The 14181-nt window shown below is 35.6% G+C and overlaps 1 protein-coding gene across 4 annotated transcripts in view; it reads right to left on the reverse strand.

The window, feature by feature from the left end:
- Window positions 1-14181, reverse strand: part of SRGAP1 (SLIT-ROBO Rho GTPase activating protein 1) — a 290112-nt gene that overhangs the window by 1181 nt on the left and 274750 nt on the right. For all 4 annotated transcript variants that reach the window (XM_031940927.1, XM_031940925.1, XM_031940926.1 and 1 more), the window contains exons 18-21: window positions 11211-11290; window positions 5309-5489; window positions 3292-3426; window positions 2692-3037 (exon numbers count right to left, since the gene is read on the reverse strand). In XM_031940927.1, the coding sequence (XP_031796787.1) occupies window positions 2692-3037; window positions 3292-3426; window positions 5309-5489; window positions 11211-11290 (742 nt within the window). The remainder of the gene's footprint in view (window positions 1-2691; window positions 3038-3291; window positions 3427-5308; window positions 5490-11210; window positions 11291-14181) is intronic.

Raw genomic sequence — 14181 nt, forward strand, 5'->3', positions numbered from 1 at the left:
TAACATTCATGAGCTTAAAAATCGGATGGCATGTTGCCAACACACACATCTGAATTCTGACATCATTTGTCTCAAGTCAGCTTTCTGTAGGTGGAAGCCTTGCATGTTGACTATTTAATTTATGGCGAAGCCAGAGTATAAACAGTGACTACATCTCTAGAAATAAAATACTTGGGAACTGAGCACAGCTGAATATAATCAAGACAGTGATTAAATTGTGGCTTCATTCAAGAGTTATTCTATGTAGCCTCTAAAGCTGCTTCTAGAAGAGAATCTCCTTTTTTGAGGAGACTGAGTTGAGTAATTTTGAGTAGTAACTCCTATACTTTCTTTGCAATTGCGTTATAATGCTATGTCCACTAATCCTTGCTGCAGAGTAAGTTAAGTCTTGGTGTAGGCAGGGACTGTTGCATGCAAGGTAGAGCTGGAAATCATTATATGGACCTCTGGAGGATGACATCACTTCCCAGGAGATGACTTTCATATGCTACTCTTATTTGCCTTGAAAGATGGAGATTTGTTATTTTTGTAAAATGCATCTGCTCAAGAGAAGATACAGAAAGAATACTCTGTTCAATCACTTTCCATGTGCTGGAATTTGAGGAAAACCCAAAACTATACAAAAAGGGTTATACAAAGTTTTCTACTCTCTCACTCTCAGCTCTCTAACCCCTCCTCATTGTAGCCTCAAATCATGTTTCTTGTGTTTATGAGAAATAACAATTTCATGGGTTTATCAAAAGCACTAAATATCAGCTATACTCCTCAATTACTGGTTTAAAGCTTAAGCTACACCTCAAAGGACTGTATGTATTATAAGAAACCCAAAGCTTTTTTTTGATTATGTTTTCAAAAGGCCGAGCCATTTAAAATCAATTTAAATTTTTCAGTACTCTTCTGTAATTTAATTCACTTTCCAAGGTTCTCTGCGTCCTGCATAGAAACTAAAGCAACAAGAAAATGGCTTAGGTCATTCACGTTGGTGCAAGATTCCTTGAAAGCTTTTTAAAATTGAAAATAATCTAACTTTATTGCTTCTCCATTTTCCATTCCTTTCATTTCCCTTTCATGCCCTATCACTTCTCCTTACTCAATTCTCATGTTTGTGACGAATGACAAATCTTTTGGGTGGCTCTAATGATAAGCCCACAGACTCTGAATAGAATCACCTAGCTCATCTTTCCTTGGAACGCTTACAAATATTTTCCCTAATGGCCTATGTCAGTGGTTCTTCCCTGCAGGCACCAGAATCCCAAGCAATTACAGAGCTATTGCAAGGGGTTTGTGAAACCATCTGCATACTGAACATTGTCATTTTGATCTGTCTTTATTTGATGCTTTATCTTGACTTAATAAGCAGGGTGGAAAGCATACACACATACATATATATACACATATGCAATTACCTCCATTAAAATAGTATTTTTCCAATTACATGTAAAGACATTTTTAACACTTATTTTTTATATAATTATGAGTTCTAGATTTTCTCCTTTCCTCTTTTCTCCTCCTTCCTTAAGATGGTAAGCAACATGATATAGGTTATATGTGTGCAATCATGTAAAACCTATTTCCATATTAGTCACATTATGAAAGAAGAAACAGTTTGTTAAAAACAACAACAACAACATTACAGTGATTACTTTTTAGGCTATGTAAGTGCTCCTGTAAATAGCAAGCTATTTGTAAATAGTAAATTCAAATTTACTATTTTTGAATTGATGTACTTTCTTGTCATATGTATGTTTTTTCAGTCAATGGAGATTAATAATATAAATGATCACATAGAATAATTTTTTTTCTTTTAATTTTTTTTGCTGAAGCTAGGGTTAAGTGACTTGCCCAGGGTCACACAGCTAGGAAGTATTGAGTGTCCAAGCCTGGATTTGAACTCAGGTCCTCCTGACTTCAGGCCTGGCACTCTGTCCACCTAGCTGCCCCCAGTAAGCAATTTTTAAGAGTTTTAAGAGTATTCATGTTTACCTGCCTGTGTCATAAGTAAAGGCCAAAAACAGAAGACGAAAGAATGGAAAAAATACTATGTATAGTATAGATGTATTATGTATAGTATATATAGTATACATAGCATAAAAATTCTATATATAGCAAGGGGGAAAAGCTGGCACATTTGTGAAGTAGGGTTGTATTTATACTTGCTTAGATGCCAGTTTTTTTTTTCTTTTAGAAAATATACATTTTAGTCCCCCCAATTATTTATTAAAACAATTTTTTGGTCAATTTTTTAAAGTTTTGAGTTCCAAATTCTAGGCCCCTCTTCCTTCCTGAGATGATAAGCAATCAAATATAGGTTATAAATTGTTCTACCTTCAATTATAGTCACATGCCTACAAGCAAGTGAAAATGTATTTGAATTTCCCATTTCATGCATTTTTATGATGTTCAGTGTGGGCTACCCCTTACCCTGTGACATTTTTGCCTCTGTTCCCTCCTCAGGATGTCACTCAAGGTAAAAATTCACTATTCACACTAGAACCACAGTTGTGAATCCTAATTAGTGATTCAGTGTTTCCCTGGCTTTTTTCTAGGATTTAGAGAAGATACATGGAATCCTCTTTACATTCAAAGAAGTTTTTTTTTTTAATTTTTAAATCTATTATTACTGTTATTATCATTGGAATAATTCTGCAAATAGAAAACAAGACAGAACGAACACAACCCGCAGCATCCCACCTGAGCAATCGTCTCTGGGTCCAGAGGTTTGTGGTCGTTGAAGCCTGAGTACTGGCCCGATGATGTTGATCTCCGAATGGGAGGACTGTCTATCTTCTTTAGAGAATCATGTCTGCTAATGTTGGTCAGGCTGCCGTGGCCAGGTCTGCGCCTCCTCTCGGGGCTATCGTTGTTGAGGCTGCGGTTCTGCAACAGGGCTCGAGGGCTGCAGTGGCTGGACAGATTAGGGGACCCAAGCTCGGCCGAGGAGTTGGACAGAGAGTGGGATGGGTGGATAGGGCAGTGGCCATCACTGGTCCTGCCAGGACGCCTCGAAGGAAGGGGGGGCTCAGCCCTTTTTCTTTGTCTAAAGTAAAAGGAGAGAACAAAAGACAGCCGATTGTGCTAGGTTACAAGAGCTCAAAGATGCTCTGACTCTTTTGGAGTGGTAAGACAGTGCTGGACAGGTTGAGGGGGGTTGGGTCTAGCTCTGCCCCTTTCTAATATGGATGACTTTGGGCAAGTCCCCCTCTTTGAGCCTTATTTGTACCGGAGGGTCAGACTTTCCTTTGCAGCTCTAAATCCTGCCTTGCTGGTAAGTGATGGAGAGGTCCAGCTTACCTGGCTAAATATACATCAGGATGACGGTCAGTTGGGGAGTTCATGTCTTTGGAGGAACACTTATCTTCTGTAACGGGCCCACTGCTGGCTTCACTATCTGCTTTTTGGCTCAGTGTATCAGAAAAGGTATCATCCCTGCAAATAAAAAAGAGCAAAACATGAAGCTTGTTACTTTAAAGGTATAACGAGGCTTTAATTTAATTTATAATTGAATCCTTTAAATTTTCAACCCATAGTCATGTGACTCATGCTAAATGAAGGCCTACTTCTATTTGCATAAATGAAAAAGCATTTATTAAGTGCTGTCTGGGCGCCAAGTATTTTGTAAATATATATAAATAGAAAAGGTAGTCTTTGCTGCCTAGGACTTCACATCCGAATCAGAGTAATATGTATTGAAATTTCATCTACTGGTTAGAGAGAGGATCCATGGTTCCTAAAATGTGGTAGCAAAGCAAAATATTCATGTGTCTTTTAAAATGTCATTTCCACCGATAATATCATATTTCTTACGTTGAATATTGGCCAGCATCAAGGAATTCAGTGGCAGTGGAATTTCAGAAAGAAAAAGTAAACAAACAAAAGAAAAAAGGGTTTGTTTTTTTTCCTTGATCTTAGTCGCTGTGGCTTCTGAGGAATAATGGGATGCAGGACCTGAAGAAGTAGTCATTGGATGGTTGAAGCTCCCCAGGGATCGCTTCCTGGGATTATGGTTTCAGGCTTGAAAACAGTTGGAAGAGTTGCTACTCTACCTAGAACTGTAGGCCTTCACTGCCTTTGTTAGCAGTCAGCCCTGGGTGACGGCAGCAAAGAAGTCAGTCTCCTTATCTATAGACTGTGATTTCTCCCTTGAATGATGGCTGGGCCAAATGTCTGGGGCTGCTGGAGTAGGAGGCAGAAGTCTGCTATTCCTAAAGTTCTTATTAATCTCCATTAAGGTTTGAGTAGAGATGATGGTTTTCTAAGTTGTCTATTTGTCATCAGAGATGCTACGAAGGAGAAGGTAGTAGCATAGGCATTGGAATGAATTTCAATCTTGACTTTGATGTTTATACCAATTATGTGACTATGGGCAAGTCACCTGAGTCTCAATTTCCTCATCTGTAAAATGGGAAAAATAATTACTTGTACCTACTTCCTAGGGTTATTGGGAAGATCAAATGAAATAATGTACATAGAGTAAACTTTTATTAGATGTTGAATGTTTTTCATCAACTTTATGTATCTTTATTGCTTAGCATGATGCCTGGCAGGTAGTAAGGATTAAACTGTTGCTAACTTAATTTGACTAAATGTCAGATTTTGCTATTATTGGCACACAGTAGGCACTTACAAAACGTAAGTTTGTTTGACTTTTTTTGATTATTAAAAAGACTTGTGATTTTTATTTTTAATAAATATTTACTTATTAAAGTATTAATATATTATATATAAATATATAATTTATAATAATAAATTATTAATAAAGATTTAATAAAATATTATTTTTAATACTATAAGCCTTTATTCTGTACCCTTGAAACCTAGGTCTTGGGGCAATAAATGGGCACAAGAAAGGCTTCATCCACTGAATTCTGTGCAGTAGCACCAACACTCTTGCTTTTGGAATGATTGAGGGACACCTCGTCTCTTAAGAGATCCTGACTAGTGTTTATTCTTAGGAACATGAAACCTCTGGGAGGGATTCTCCCTTCAACAATTTCCCAGTAATCCTTGACCTACTTCCAAACCAAAAGGGGGAGACTGAGAAGAAGGGGAATGGGACATAAGCTGTTGCCAGGGAAGAGAAGAGGAAAGTTATCCCTGTTATTGCCAATCCAGGGACAAGGGCAAGGAAATATTTAATGAACTGTAGCAGTCTCTTGGGACTCTTTTATAAGATTCTTGAGGGATCTCAAGTGAGTGAGTTGGATCTTGATTCTTCTTTGAGAAGGAATGTCTTGTTTTCCTGAATATGGCGCTTTGTGTTCCGACATGGAGCCTTTAGGAGTTATTGGTGAAACTGGGCAATACTTACATATCCTGTACCACAATGTACTGATGAGGTACTAGGCCATCAATTCCATTGTGTCGTCCCTCCCACCAGTCCTCGGAGGCTCGGTGATATAAAAGCAGTGAGGCTCCCTTCTTGAAGGACAGTTCTCGAGCAGACCTCCCAACGTAGTCAAACTTGGCTATTGCTTCAATGGGTTCACATTCTGTAAGGAAACCATATATATATAAAAGTAAGGGCTAGTTTTCTGAGAAAGTCATTAGGAAATTTCTAAAAAGTATAATGTGTGCTCCTTTAATTCTCCACTCCCTAAATTCCATCTCCTTAAACTAGGTTCACAACCTATATGGAGTCTTGTAACCAAATGTGGGGATCAATTGTGAAATTGTGATTTATTAACAGCAAATATTTGATTTGTATACCTAATCTATATACTCAGGGTCACATAAAAATTTCTTGGGTAAAAAACGGGCTACAAGAAAAAAGTTTAAGAAGCCCTGCTAAATGAATGAAACATTTTGGGTACATTTTCAGAAAATTGGCTTTGGAAGCTCTGATCATCCAGAAGAAACATCTGGAATATAGTATCATCTGTATGTGAACAAAGAACTTATTGATCAAGAGTCAGGAAAAAGAAAATCTGTTAGCCTAGTTATGATTTTTTTGGTGTATAATGCAGCCTTTTTGCTGAAAGCAAAATTTAATAGCCTGTCTTGGACACTTAATAGTTATGTGACCTTATGCAAAGTACTTAACCTCTTTCTGCTTCACTTTTCTCATTTTTAAGATGAGATTGGATTAGATGCTGTCAAAGATCCCCTTTAGCTATAACTCTCTGATCTAAAAAAAAAAAATATATATATATATATATATATATATATATATGAACACATGTACAATGTGTGCACAGACATACACAAAACACACAATTGTTCTTCTGGCCGTGAATTATGGAATGTAATATAACCTCTGAAGAATATTCTGTTCAATGACATTAGCTTCCTGGCTGTTCCATCATCAAGGCACTCTAAGCTCTGGGCCCTCTATCTGGCTTTTACGCATGCTTCTTAAGCTCTCCCTCCTCAATTCATTCCAACTACTGACCTCCCTGACTTTCTTTAAGTCCTAACTAAAATCACACCTTCTGAAGGAAGCCTTCCCTAATCCTTCCTTTTTCTCCTCTTCAACAGTCTTTTCTTTTTCCAAATATATGTAAAGATAGTTTTCAACATTCACTTTTTAAGACTTTGAGTTGCAATCTTTTCTCCCTTCCTCCCTCCCTTTCCCCAAGATGGCAAACAATTGGATATAGGATATGTAAAACATGCAATCCTCTTAAATATATTTTCATATTTGTCATGTTAAGAAAAATTTAAAACTGTATATGTATATGCCTTAGCACAGTGGATAGAGATGCTGGGGCTGGGGTCAGAAAGACTAATTGTTGCGAGTTCAAATAGTGCCTCAGACACTAGCTTTGTGACCCTCAGTTTCTTCATCTGTAAAATGAGCTGGAAAAAGACATGGCAAACCATTTCAGTGTCTTTGCCAAGAATATGTGACTGAAACCATACATGTGTATATCTTAGGCTTTGGGATTACGGTTAAACGCAGTAAGGCCTACTTTTGGTGAATTGTATATAAAACAGTAGCTCTTTGAACCAAATGAACTTTTCATTAGGGTTTGGATACTGTTGTGATTGCCCTGAGTATGTGTCTGTGGGTGGAGGAAGTGCATCTTTCACTGTGCATCCTTGTTCAGTGATTGCTTGTATTTAGACACCCTTTTATTTTTTTTTCCTTGTCTCATTGATTCAGTCTCTCTAGATCTTGACCCTGTATTTGGGATCAGCATCTAATTTGGCCTATAACAATCAAGAAAACTACAGAACTTTAATTAACATTCTGTCAATGTCTGTAAATGAAATGAACACCAAATATTAACTCAGAACTTGGAAATAGGAAAAAAATCAGAAATAAATGGACTTGCTAATTGGTCATTTACTATCCAGATAAGAAAACATGCCAATCAATAAATATATCACCAAGTTAGTAGATAATGTTGATTATTAACCAGAACGGCAATATTTCTTAAGCTGTTGGGTATGCAGGCAAATAACATTAAATCTAAGATTTTTCATTTCCGCAGCCTGCTCCTAAGGTTAGAATGAAAGCATAATAAAACAATATTCTGAACTTTGCAGTGAAATATATCAAGGCTTTCACTGAAATGCAATATCCTTCATGGTTGCTATAATATCAAGCCGACAATGATGGAGTAGTTATGATTTCATTGCAAACGTGTTGATAATATTTATCACATGGAAAAATTACTACTCAAGAACAGAAGGCAACAGTTCATAATCTATTAGATTACAAATCAAGGTTATAAAAAAAAATCCACATGAAATGAAACTTCAATCGATTCAGTTTCCTTATATACTTTTATTGGCTAAAATTGGTACTCTGGCATTAAAAGCAAATGAAAAATCTGTTCTTCCCTTTCTTTCCCTCTCACCCCCACCCCCATCACTATTATGGCTTTGTCACCTATTTCCACAAAATAAAAACCTTGATTTGAAACGTAAGTTTTGCACTGATCCCAAACTCTGACTTTTTTTGGACAAAAGGGAGGGCTCTAATCTTTAGTAATTGTATTCAACCTCAACCTCGAAATTCCTAAAGATTAAAAAAAAAAAAAAGGCCAAGAAAAGTTCTTTTAGACTAGATTCATTGAAAAACTCATACTTAGATTCCTCCAATTTATAGCTTCTCTTGCTTCTATGGAGGTAAACAAATATTTAAAGAGGAATTCAAGAGGGCAAAGACAGGTGGGGATGGCGTTAGGTTTTTTTGCAGAGATGTTTATGAGTAATGATCAAAGTCAAACTTGTTAAAACTTAATGTAAGTTCATTTCCAAATCTGCTGGAAGAAATCACATATACACACACCATAACTTAACCCATCTGTCTCAGATTTCCTGAGAAATGCATTTATGTTTCCCTTGGAAGCAGCTCTTGGCAATTAAAAAACAAAACAAAACAAAAACTAGGTTATAATATAGTCTCTGAAGACACTGAATAATTCCAGAAATCATTTTTAGGCTAGGAAGCTTAACTTAGGTTGATTATCCATTGATAAATTCCAACCCATGTCTGAAGAAGCAAAGAAATGATTTTGGGATGTCAGATATGCTAGGAAAAAAATAGACTCATGTCTCATTCTAAGGCGTATTTTAATTACAGCTACATATCTCAAATGTAGACAGAAAAAAGGCCTCATTTCAGGGCCTATTAACAAAATAATATTTCATGCTACTGACTTAGGGAAGAATGATTAGGATTTTTAAACTCCCCCGCAGATCAAATAATTTTTAAAAGACTTAAACTAATTGAGTCCTTTAGTTCTAGAATACAATCTTTAGATCATGTGTCAAAATCCTGACAATTTCCACAGAAACATAGGTATTTAGTTTACCCTCTTGTGTTTTTCTAAGAAGAAATTCACACTATGACCAATATATATATGTGTGTATATTTATATACATATATTTATATTTATATGTGTGTATATATGTATATATATATATATATTTATACATAATTTAGCTACTGTGAGTGACAAGAATCAACTGTACTTTTTATTTGCTATTGAGACATGAGTGACTTTCTAACAATCTTACACTACAGTCCCAATAACTGCCCATAAAAACGTAGTCTAAAAGCAGTCATTCTTAACCTTTTTGTATGTGAAGCTATGGATCCCTTCCGTTTTTAAATGCATAAAATAAACTACATAGGATTGCAAAGGAAAACCAATAGTTTATATATATAATTATACACACACACACACACACACACGTATATATATATATATTTAATATATATATATATATTATTTATATATATAATATATAATATAATATATAATATATATATATATATATATATATATATATATATATATATATATATATATATATATATATATATATATATATATATATATATATATTTAAAAGTTTATGGACTCCAGGTTAAGAAATTCAGATCTAAAGAATCAAAGAAAAATACCAAATATGCTTTGAGACTTAGGTGTGAGGATGCTGGTTGATTTGATAGTGGAATTCTATGATTTGTTCTATTCAACTCAACAAACATTTCCTAAGCTTCTTCTCCTGTTAGGTGCTTGGCTTTTGTTATTTGGTCACTTCAGCTTTGGGATGTTGTCTTAGGGAACTAAAATTTAGACAGTTATAAAAGCATTTTTCAGGGTTGCATATCTTTCCCCTTATAGCTGCATGTTGATTTGTGGTCTAATCCCTTCTCCCAACTCCCCATAAATAATAGCAACTAAGCCTTCAGCAGGACAGAAATTTTGCAGCACTCTATTCCTTTCCTTGGGTGCAGACCAGATGAGTCTCACTCCCCCTTGCTCCAGGCACAAAACCTGCTATTTCTAGTTTTAATTATAAAAGATACCTTCATGGCATATTTTATTCGAATATGGTTTATAGGTATAAACTCAAAGGCTGGATTAAGAACTCAAACAAGTCTCAAAGGCCATCCAGTTTAACCTAGCACCTAGTAAGTGCTTAACATTTTACAGATGAAGAAATTTCAGAGACATTCATTGATTTGTTCAAGGTCATATTAGAGGAATAATGTAGCATAATTGGGATTTGAATTTAGGTCATCCAATTCCAGACCATAGTAATCTCCTCCCCCCACCCCCCCACCCCGAAAACACTAAAAGGAGAGATTGTTTTGTTTATTTAATCTAAATAAATATAAATAAAAGAATAACTAGGTCAGAAAAGAGCATTCAGTTCAATTAATAATAAATCGGCCTTTCTGGCCAATCATCTACTAGATTTAAGCTATCTTCCTTTCACCTGTTTTCCTCTAGGAACTACCTGGGTCTCTTTAGATTAATCACCAAGTTGCTTCCCCATATGGAGCAATCACAAGCAAAGACAACATCACATGAGGACGCTGGCTGAGGGCTCTTTGGAGATCTTGGGTGAGATTCTGTTGAAATGCTGAATAAGAGAAGGAGGCTGGCGGCTTTATCTATTTTTTCTGTCCCAAGAAGAAAAGTTAGAAAAGCTGACCATCTGTCTGGATGCTGGTATCATGTCCCATGCTTCCATTACCTGTCACTTTATCCACATGTCAAATACACCAAATTTTCCCTTTGAGGCTTTGGCATTATTTGTTCTTTCACAACCTGATCTGTTATCTGTTTCCCTGGGAGACAGATACAGAAAAAACCAGTGATCTGGCTTTTGCCAACAAAAGCCACTTTGTAAGCCATCACACAGCAGAGGATGGAAAATACAATGCTTAGGCCAGGAAAAGACACCTGCAATACTTCTGTTAATTTATTTAATTAGGCTCTGGCACCTCTCTCTTGCTGTCTTTTTCTGTCTTTTTTTTCTTCTCTCTCTCTCTCTTCTCTTCCTGCCCCTCCCCCTTATATTTTTCTTTCATCTAGTGTAGTCAGAGAATTCATTTAAAATGCAATGGCCACTTTAGGCCAGTTATCTTTTACCTGACAAATAAAAACAGCTGACAAATGGCCTACTTAGGTGAGACAGATATTTATACAGATAGTATTAACTTCGCTTTGATTCTATATTTTTCTGGGGAAAGTGAATAAACCCTCATGGAAGCCTCCAGCTCCAAAACAAAAGGTTCAGAGAAAGAAACAAAGCAATACAAGATAAAAGAAAGTAGATAAAAGGAGGGTGGGGTTGAGGGGCTTGAAAAAAGGCAATTCCACTGAAAGAGGAACTTTGTGTGTCATTTGCAATGACAACTTGCAAATTAGATTCACTGTAAGTTCTGAAAATGTGAATTTATCTGATTTAAAAACACACCCACAGAGAACAGTATTTTAACACCATGGTGAGATAAGATATACCATCTTCACTGGTGTGGGGCTCTGTACCAGCATCCTGATCCACTTCTTCCAAAGTACCGTGCTCACTATATGGACTGTCACTGTGGAGCAGAAATGAAAATCATTAGGAAGCCACGGGGAGCAGTTATTTGAGGAATGAGCAATTAAGAATTTAAAATAAAGGACACAATGCAAGGACATTCATAATTCATAATGCTAGGATCAGTAGGGAGGAGAACTATGACATCTGTGACTTTTGAATGAAGGGAAGGGAGATACCATCCATACCATTTCAGGAATGGGAGAGGGATAGAATTTGGAACTGAAAATGTAAAAAAAAAAAAAAAATGTTTAAAATAGTTTAAATTAGGGAAAAACATTAAAAATAAAGAGAAAATAGAAATGTTATAATTGATTTGCGAGGCATTTTATAGTGGGGTTTTTAAGTATATTTTAGAAAATAGCTATTGAAAATTTCTTGGATTAAACCTAAAAAAAAGACCAACATTGGTCAATAGGCTATTTGATAAACTGTGCAGGAGACCTTATATAGAGTTGTTCCACTTAATGGAAACAAGATTACAAGTATTACATGCCAATGATAATAGCTAATATTTATATGGGCTCTTTAAGATCTGCAAAGTGCTTTTCATATATTAGTTCATTTGATCATTACAACCAATGTGCTACATCATCCTTATTTCTCAGATAAGGAAATGGAAATAAAAAATAATAACAACAACAATAATAACTAGCATTTATACTCAGGCATTATTGCTATGGTGCATTTTTTTTTTAAAGTATGATCTCATTTGTTCCTCAAAATAGCCTTGAGAGGTAGATGCTATTATTATTTCCATTTTACACATACGGAAAACTGAGACAAACAGGCTAAATGACTTAAACTTGCCCTACAGCTAGTAATTGTCTGAGGCTAGATTTAAATTCAAGACTTGTGTGCTCTTTTCCCCAAATGACTACCTTCCTGGCATAACAGATAAGTAAGTTTTGTCATAAATAGTTGAAGCAAATGAGAACATTTTGGTAACATCACTTCTCAGTGATTGGAGTTATTTTGTGTTTATTACCTGGATGTACAGGACAGAGAACTGATCATGGCTGGCTGTTAATGTGAAAGGCGAGCAACATTCCAGAGGGACAGAGTGTTCTCCTTCAGTCTTTGGGAGGCTTAGATAGCCCTAGAACCCAAGTATGGAAAAATCTCAGTACTATTTACTGAGACAGCTGGTGGTACAGCAGACAGAACCTTGGGTCTGGAGTTAGAAACCTCAAATTCATATTTGACTTCAAATAGTTACTTGTTACATGACCCTGGCAAGTTACTTCACCAAGTTTACCTAAATTTCCATAACAGTAAAAAAATTACCGACTTTAAGGTTGGAATGGATGAGGATGTTGTGAGGATAAAATAATATTTGCAAAAAAACACAGCACAGGGGGTTGCTTATATTAGGTGCTATATAAATGCTTATTCCTTTTCTATTTGTTGCTATGATCAATTATATGATCTGATTTATAATTTTTATGAGTATTGAAAATAATTTGTTAATTGATAATATTTAATCATTGGCCTTTTGATGATACTAATTGATACCATTGAAAACGTAATTGTTAATATTCTGTGATCCATGGTTTACATTTAACTTAGAAGATGAAAGAGAATCTCTAATAAAATAAGGACATCTGTATACCACAGAAAGAATAAAATTAAGCTATAAGGATAAGTTTTGGTCTAATGTCTGACCTGGTACTAACACTGAGATGTGATCCTCTTTATTCTTGGTAAAGGGGCAAGAAACTTTAGTGTTCTGGGGTAGACGATTTTCTAGTTTCTCATGAGTAGAATTGTCACAGTAGGGTGGGCATATTTTTTGAATACTAGACACATCAAATATAAGTACAAAAACATCAATAAGTCAAATATGGAGGACTAAGGGTTATTTTCAGAAAAGGACACTACATTGCCCTTTCAGAAGTATGGATAATTGGGAGCTGATTATATTTTTCTTATGATCAGAAAAATTTCTATGCCAAGTTTCCAGTTTTTTCAAGGCTGTAGCATAGAAGGGGGAATCATGATTTGTTCTGTCTGGCTCCAGAAGACAGAATTTTGTAGGATACATGCTTCAAAGAGGCAAATTTCAGCTTGATGTCAGGAAAAAGCTCCCTAACAATGAAAGTTTTGCTAAAGAAGAATTAGCTACTTCAGGAACTGGCGAGCTTCCCCTGCACTAGTGGTTTCTGAAAAATGATTTGAGTAGATGGTGGGCATCTTATAGTGGAGGATTTGTTTAGAATACAGTTTGGATTAGATGGCTCCTGAGGCCCCATTCAACTTTAAAATTCTGTGACTCTCTAATACCTGAATTTTACTGATTTTGTACATGTTCTACCTTAAAATTCTAGGCTAAGCTACTAATTATAAGTGCTATAAAACTGGTAAGGATCAAAAAAGGGCTTATGTAATTTCTTTATTTTGAAAGCTTTAAGTGCTTTATGTAAGTTGATATGGGTAGAACCATTCATAATTACCTGGTAAAGGAGATAGAAGAAGGAAAATGAAGACTGTATCAATCACTTGAAAGAAACTAGATATATCTGAGTGAAGTTTCCAGTCATTTTTACTTGATGTTAGTACCCTAATATAAATTAGTACAAATATGAATACCAGAAAAGCTACCCTCTTCCAAATCTGACTACAAGAAAAAAATGTTTTTAAAATCTTGTTTAGGCAATAAACCCTGAGTTGAAGCTTAAGTTTGCCTGATAACAAGCTAGTTTCTGGCTATCATTTCAGTGCTACTAAAATTTACCTGTTCCCTAAATTTTATGGGGTTGTATTCTTTTAAGGCACATAGGTGGTACAGTGAATATAATGTTAGGGAGATGAGTTTAAACCCAACTTCTGACACTTACTGGCTTCGTAATCCCTGGGCCAGTTTCTTAAATGTGTCAGTTTCCTGAGCTGTAA

Source organism: Sarcophilus harrisii, chromosome 5 (assembly GCF_902635505.1).
Source record: "Sarcophilus harrisii chromosome 5, mSarHar1.11, whole genome shotgun sequence".
Taxonomy (NCBI): Eukaryota; Metazoa; Chordata; class Mammalia; order Dasyuromorphia; family Dasyuridae; genus Sarcophilus; species Sarcophilus harrisii.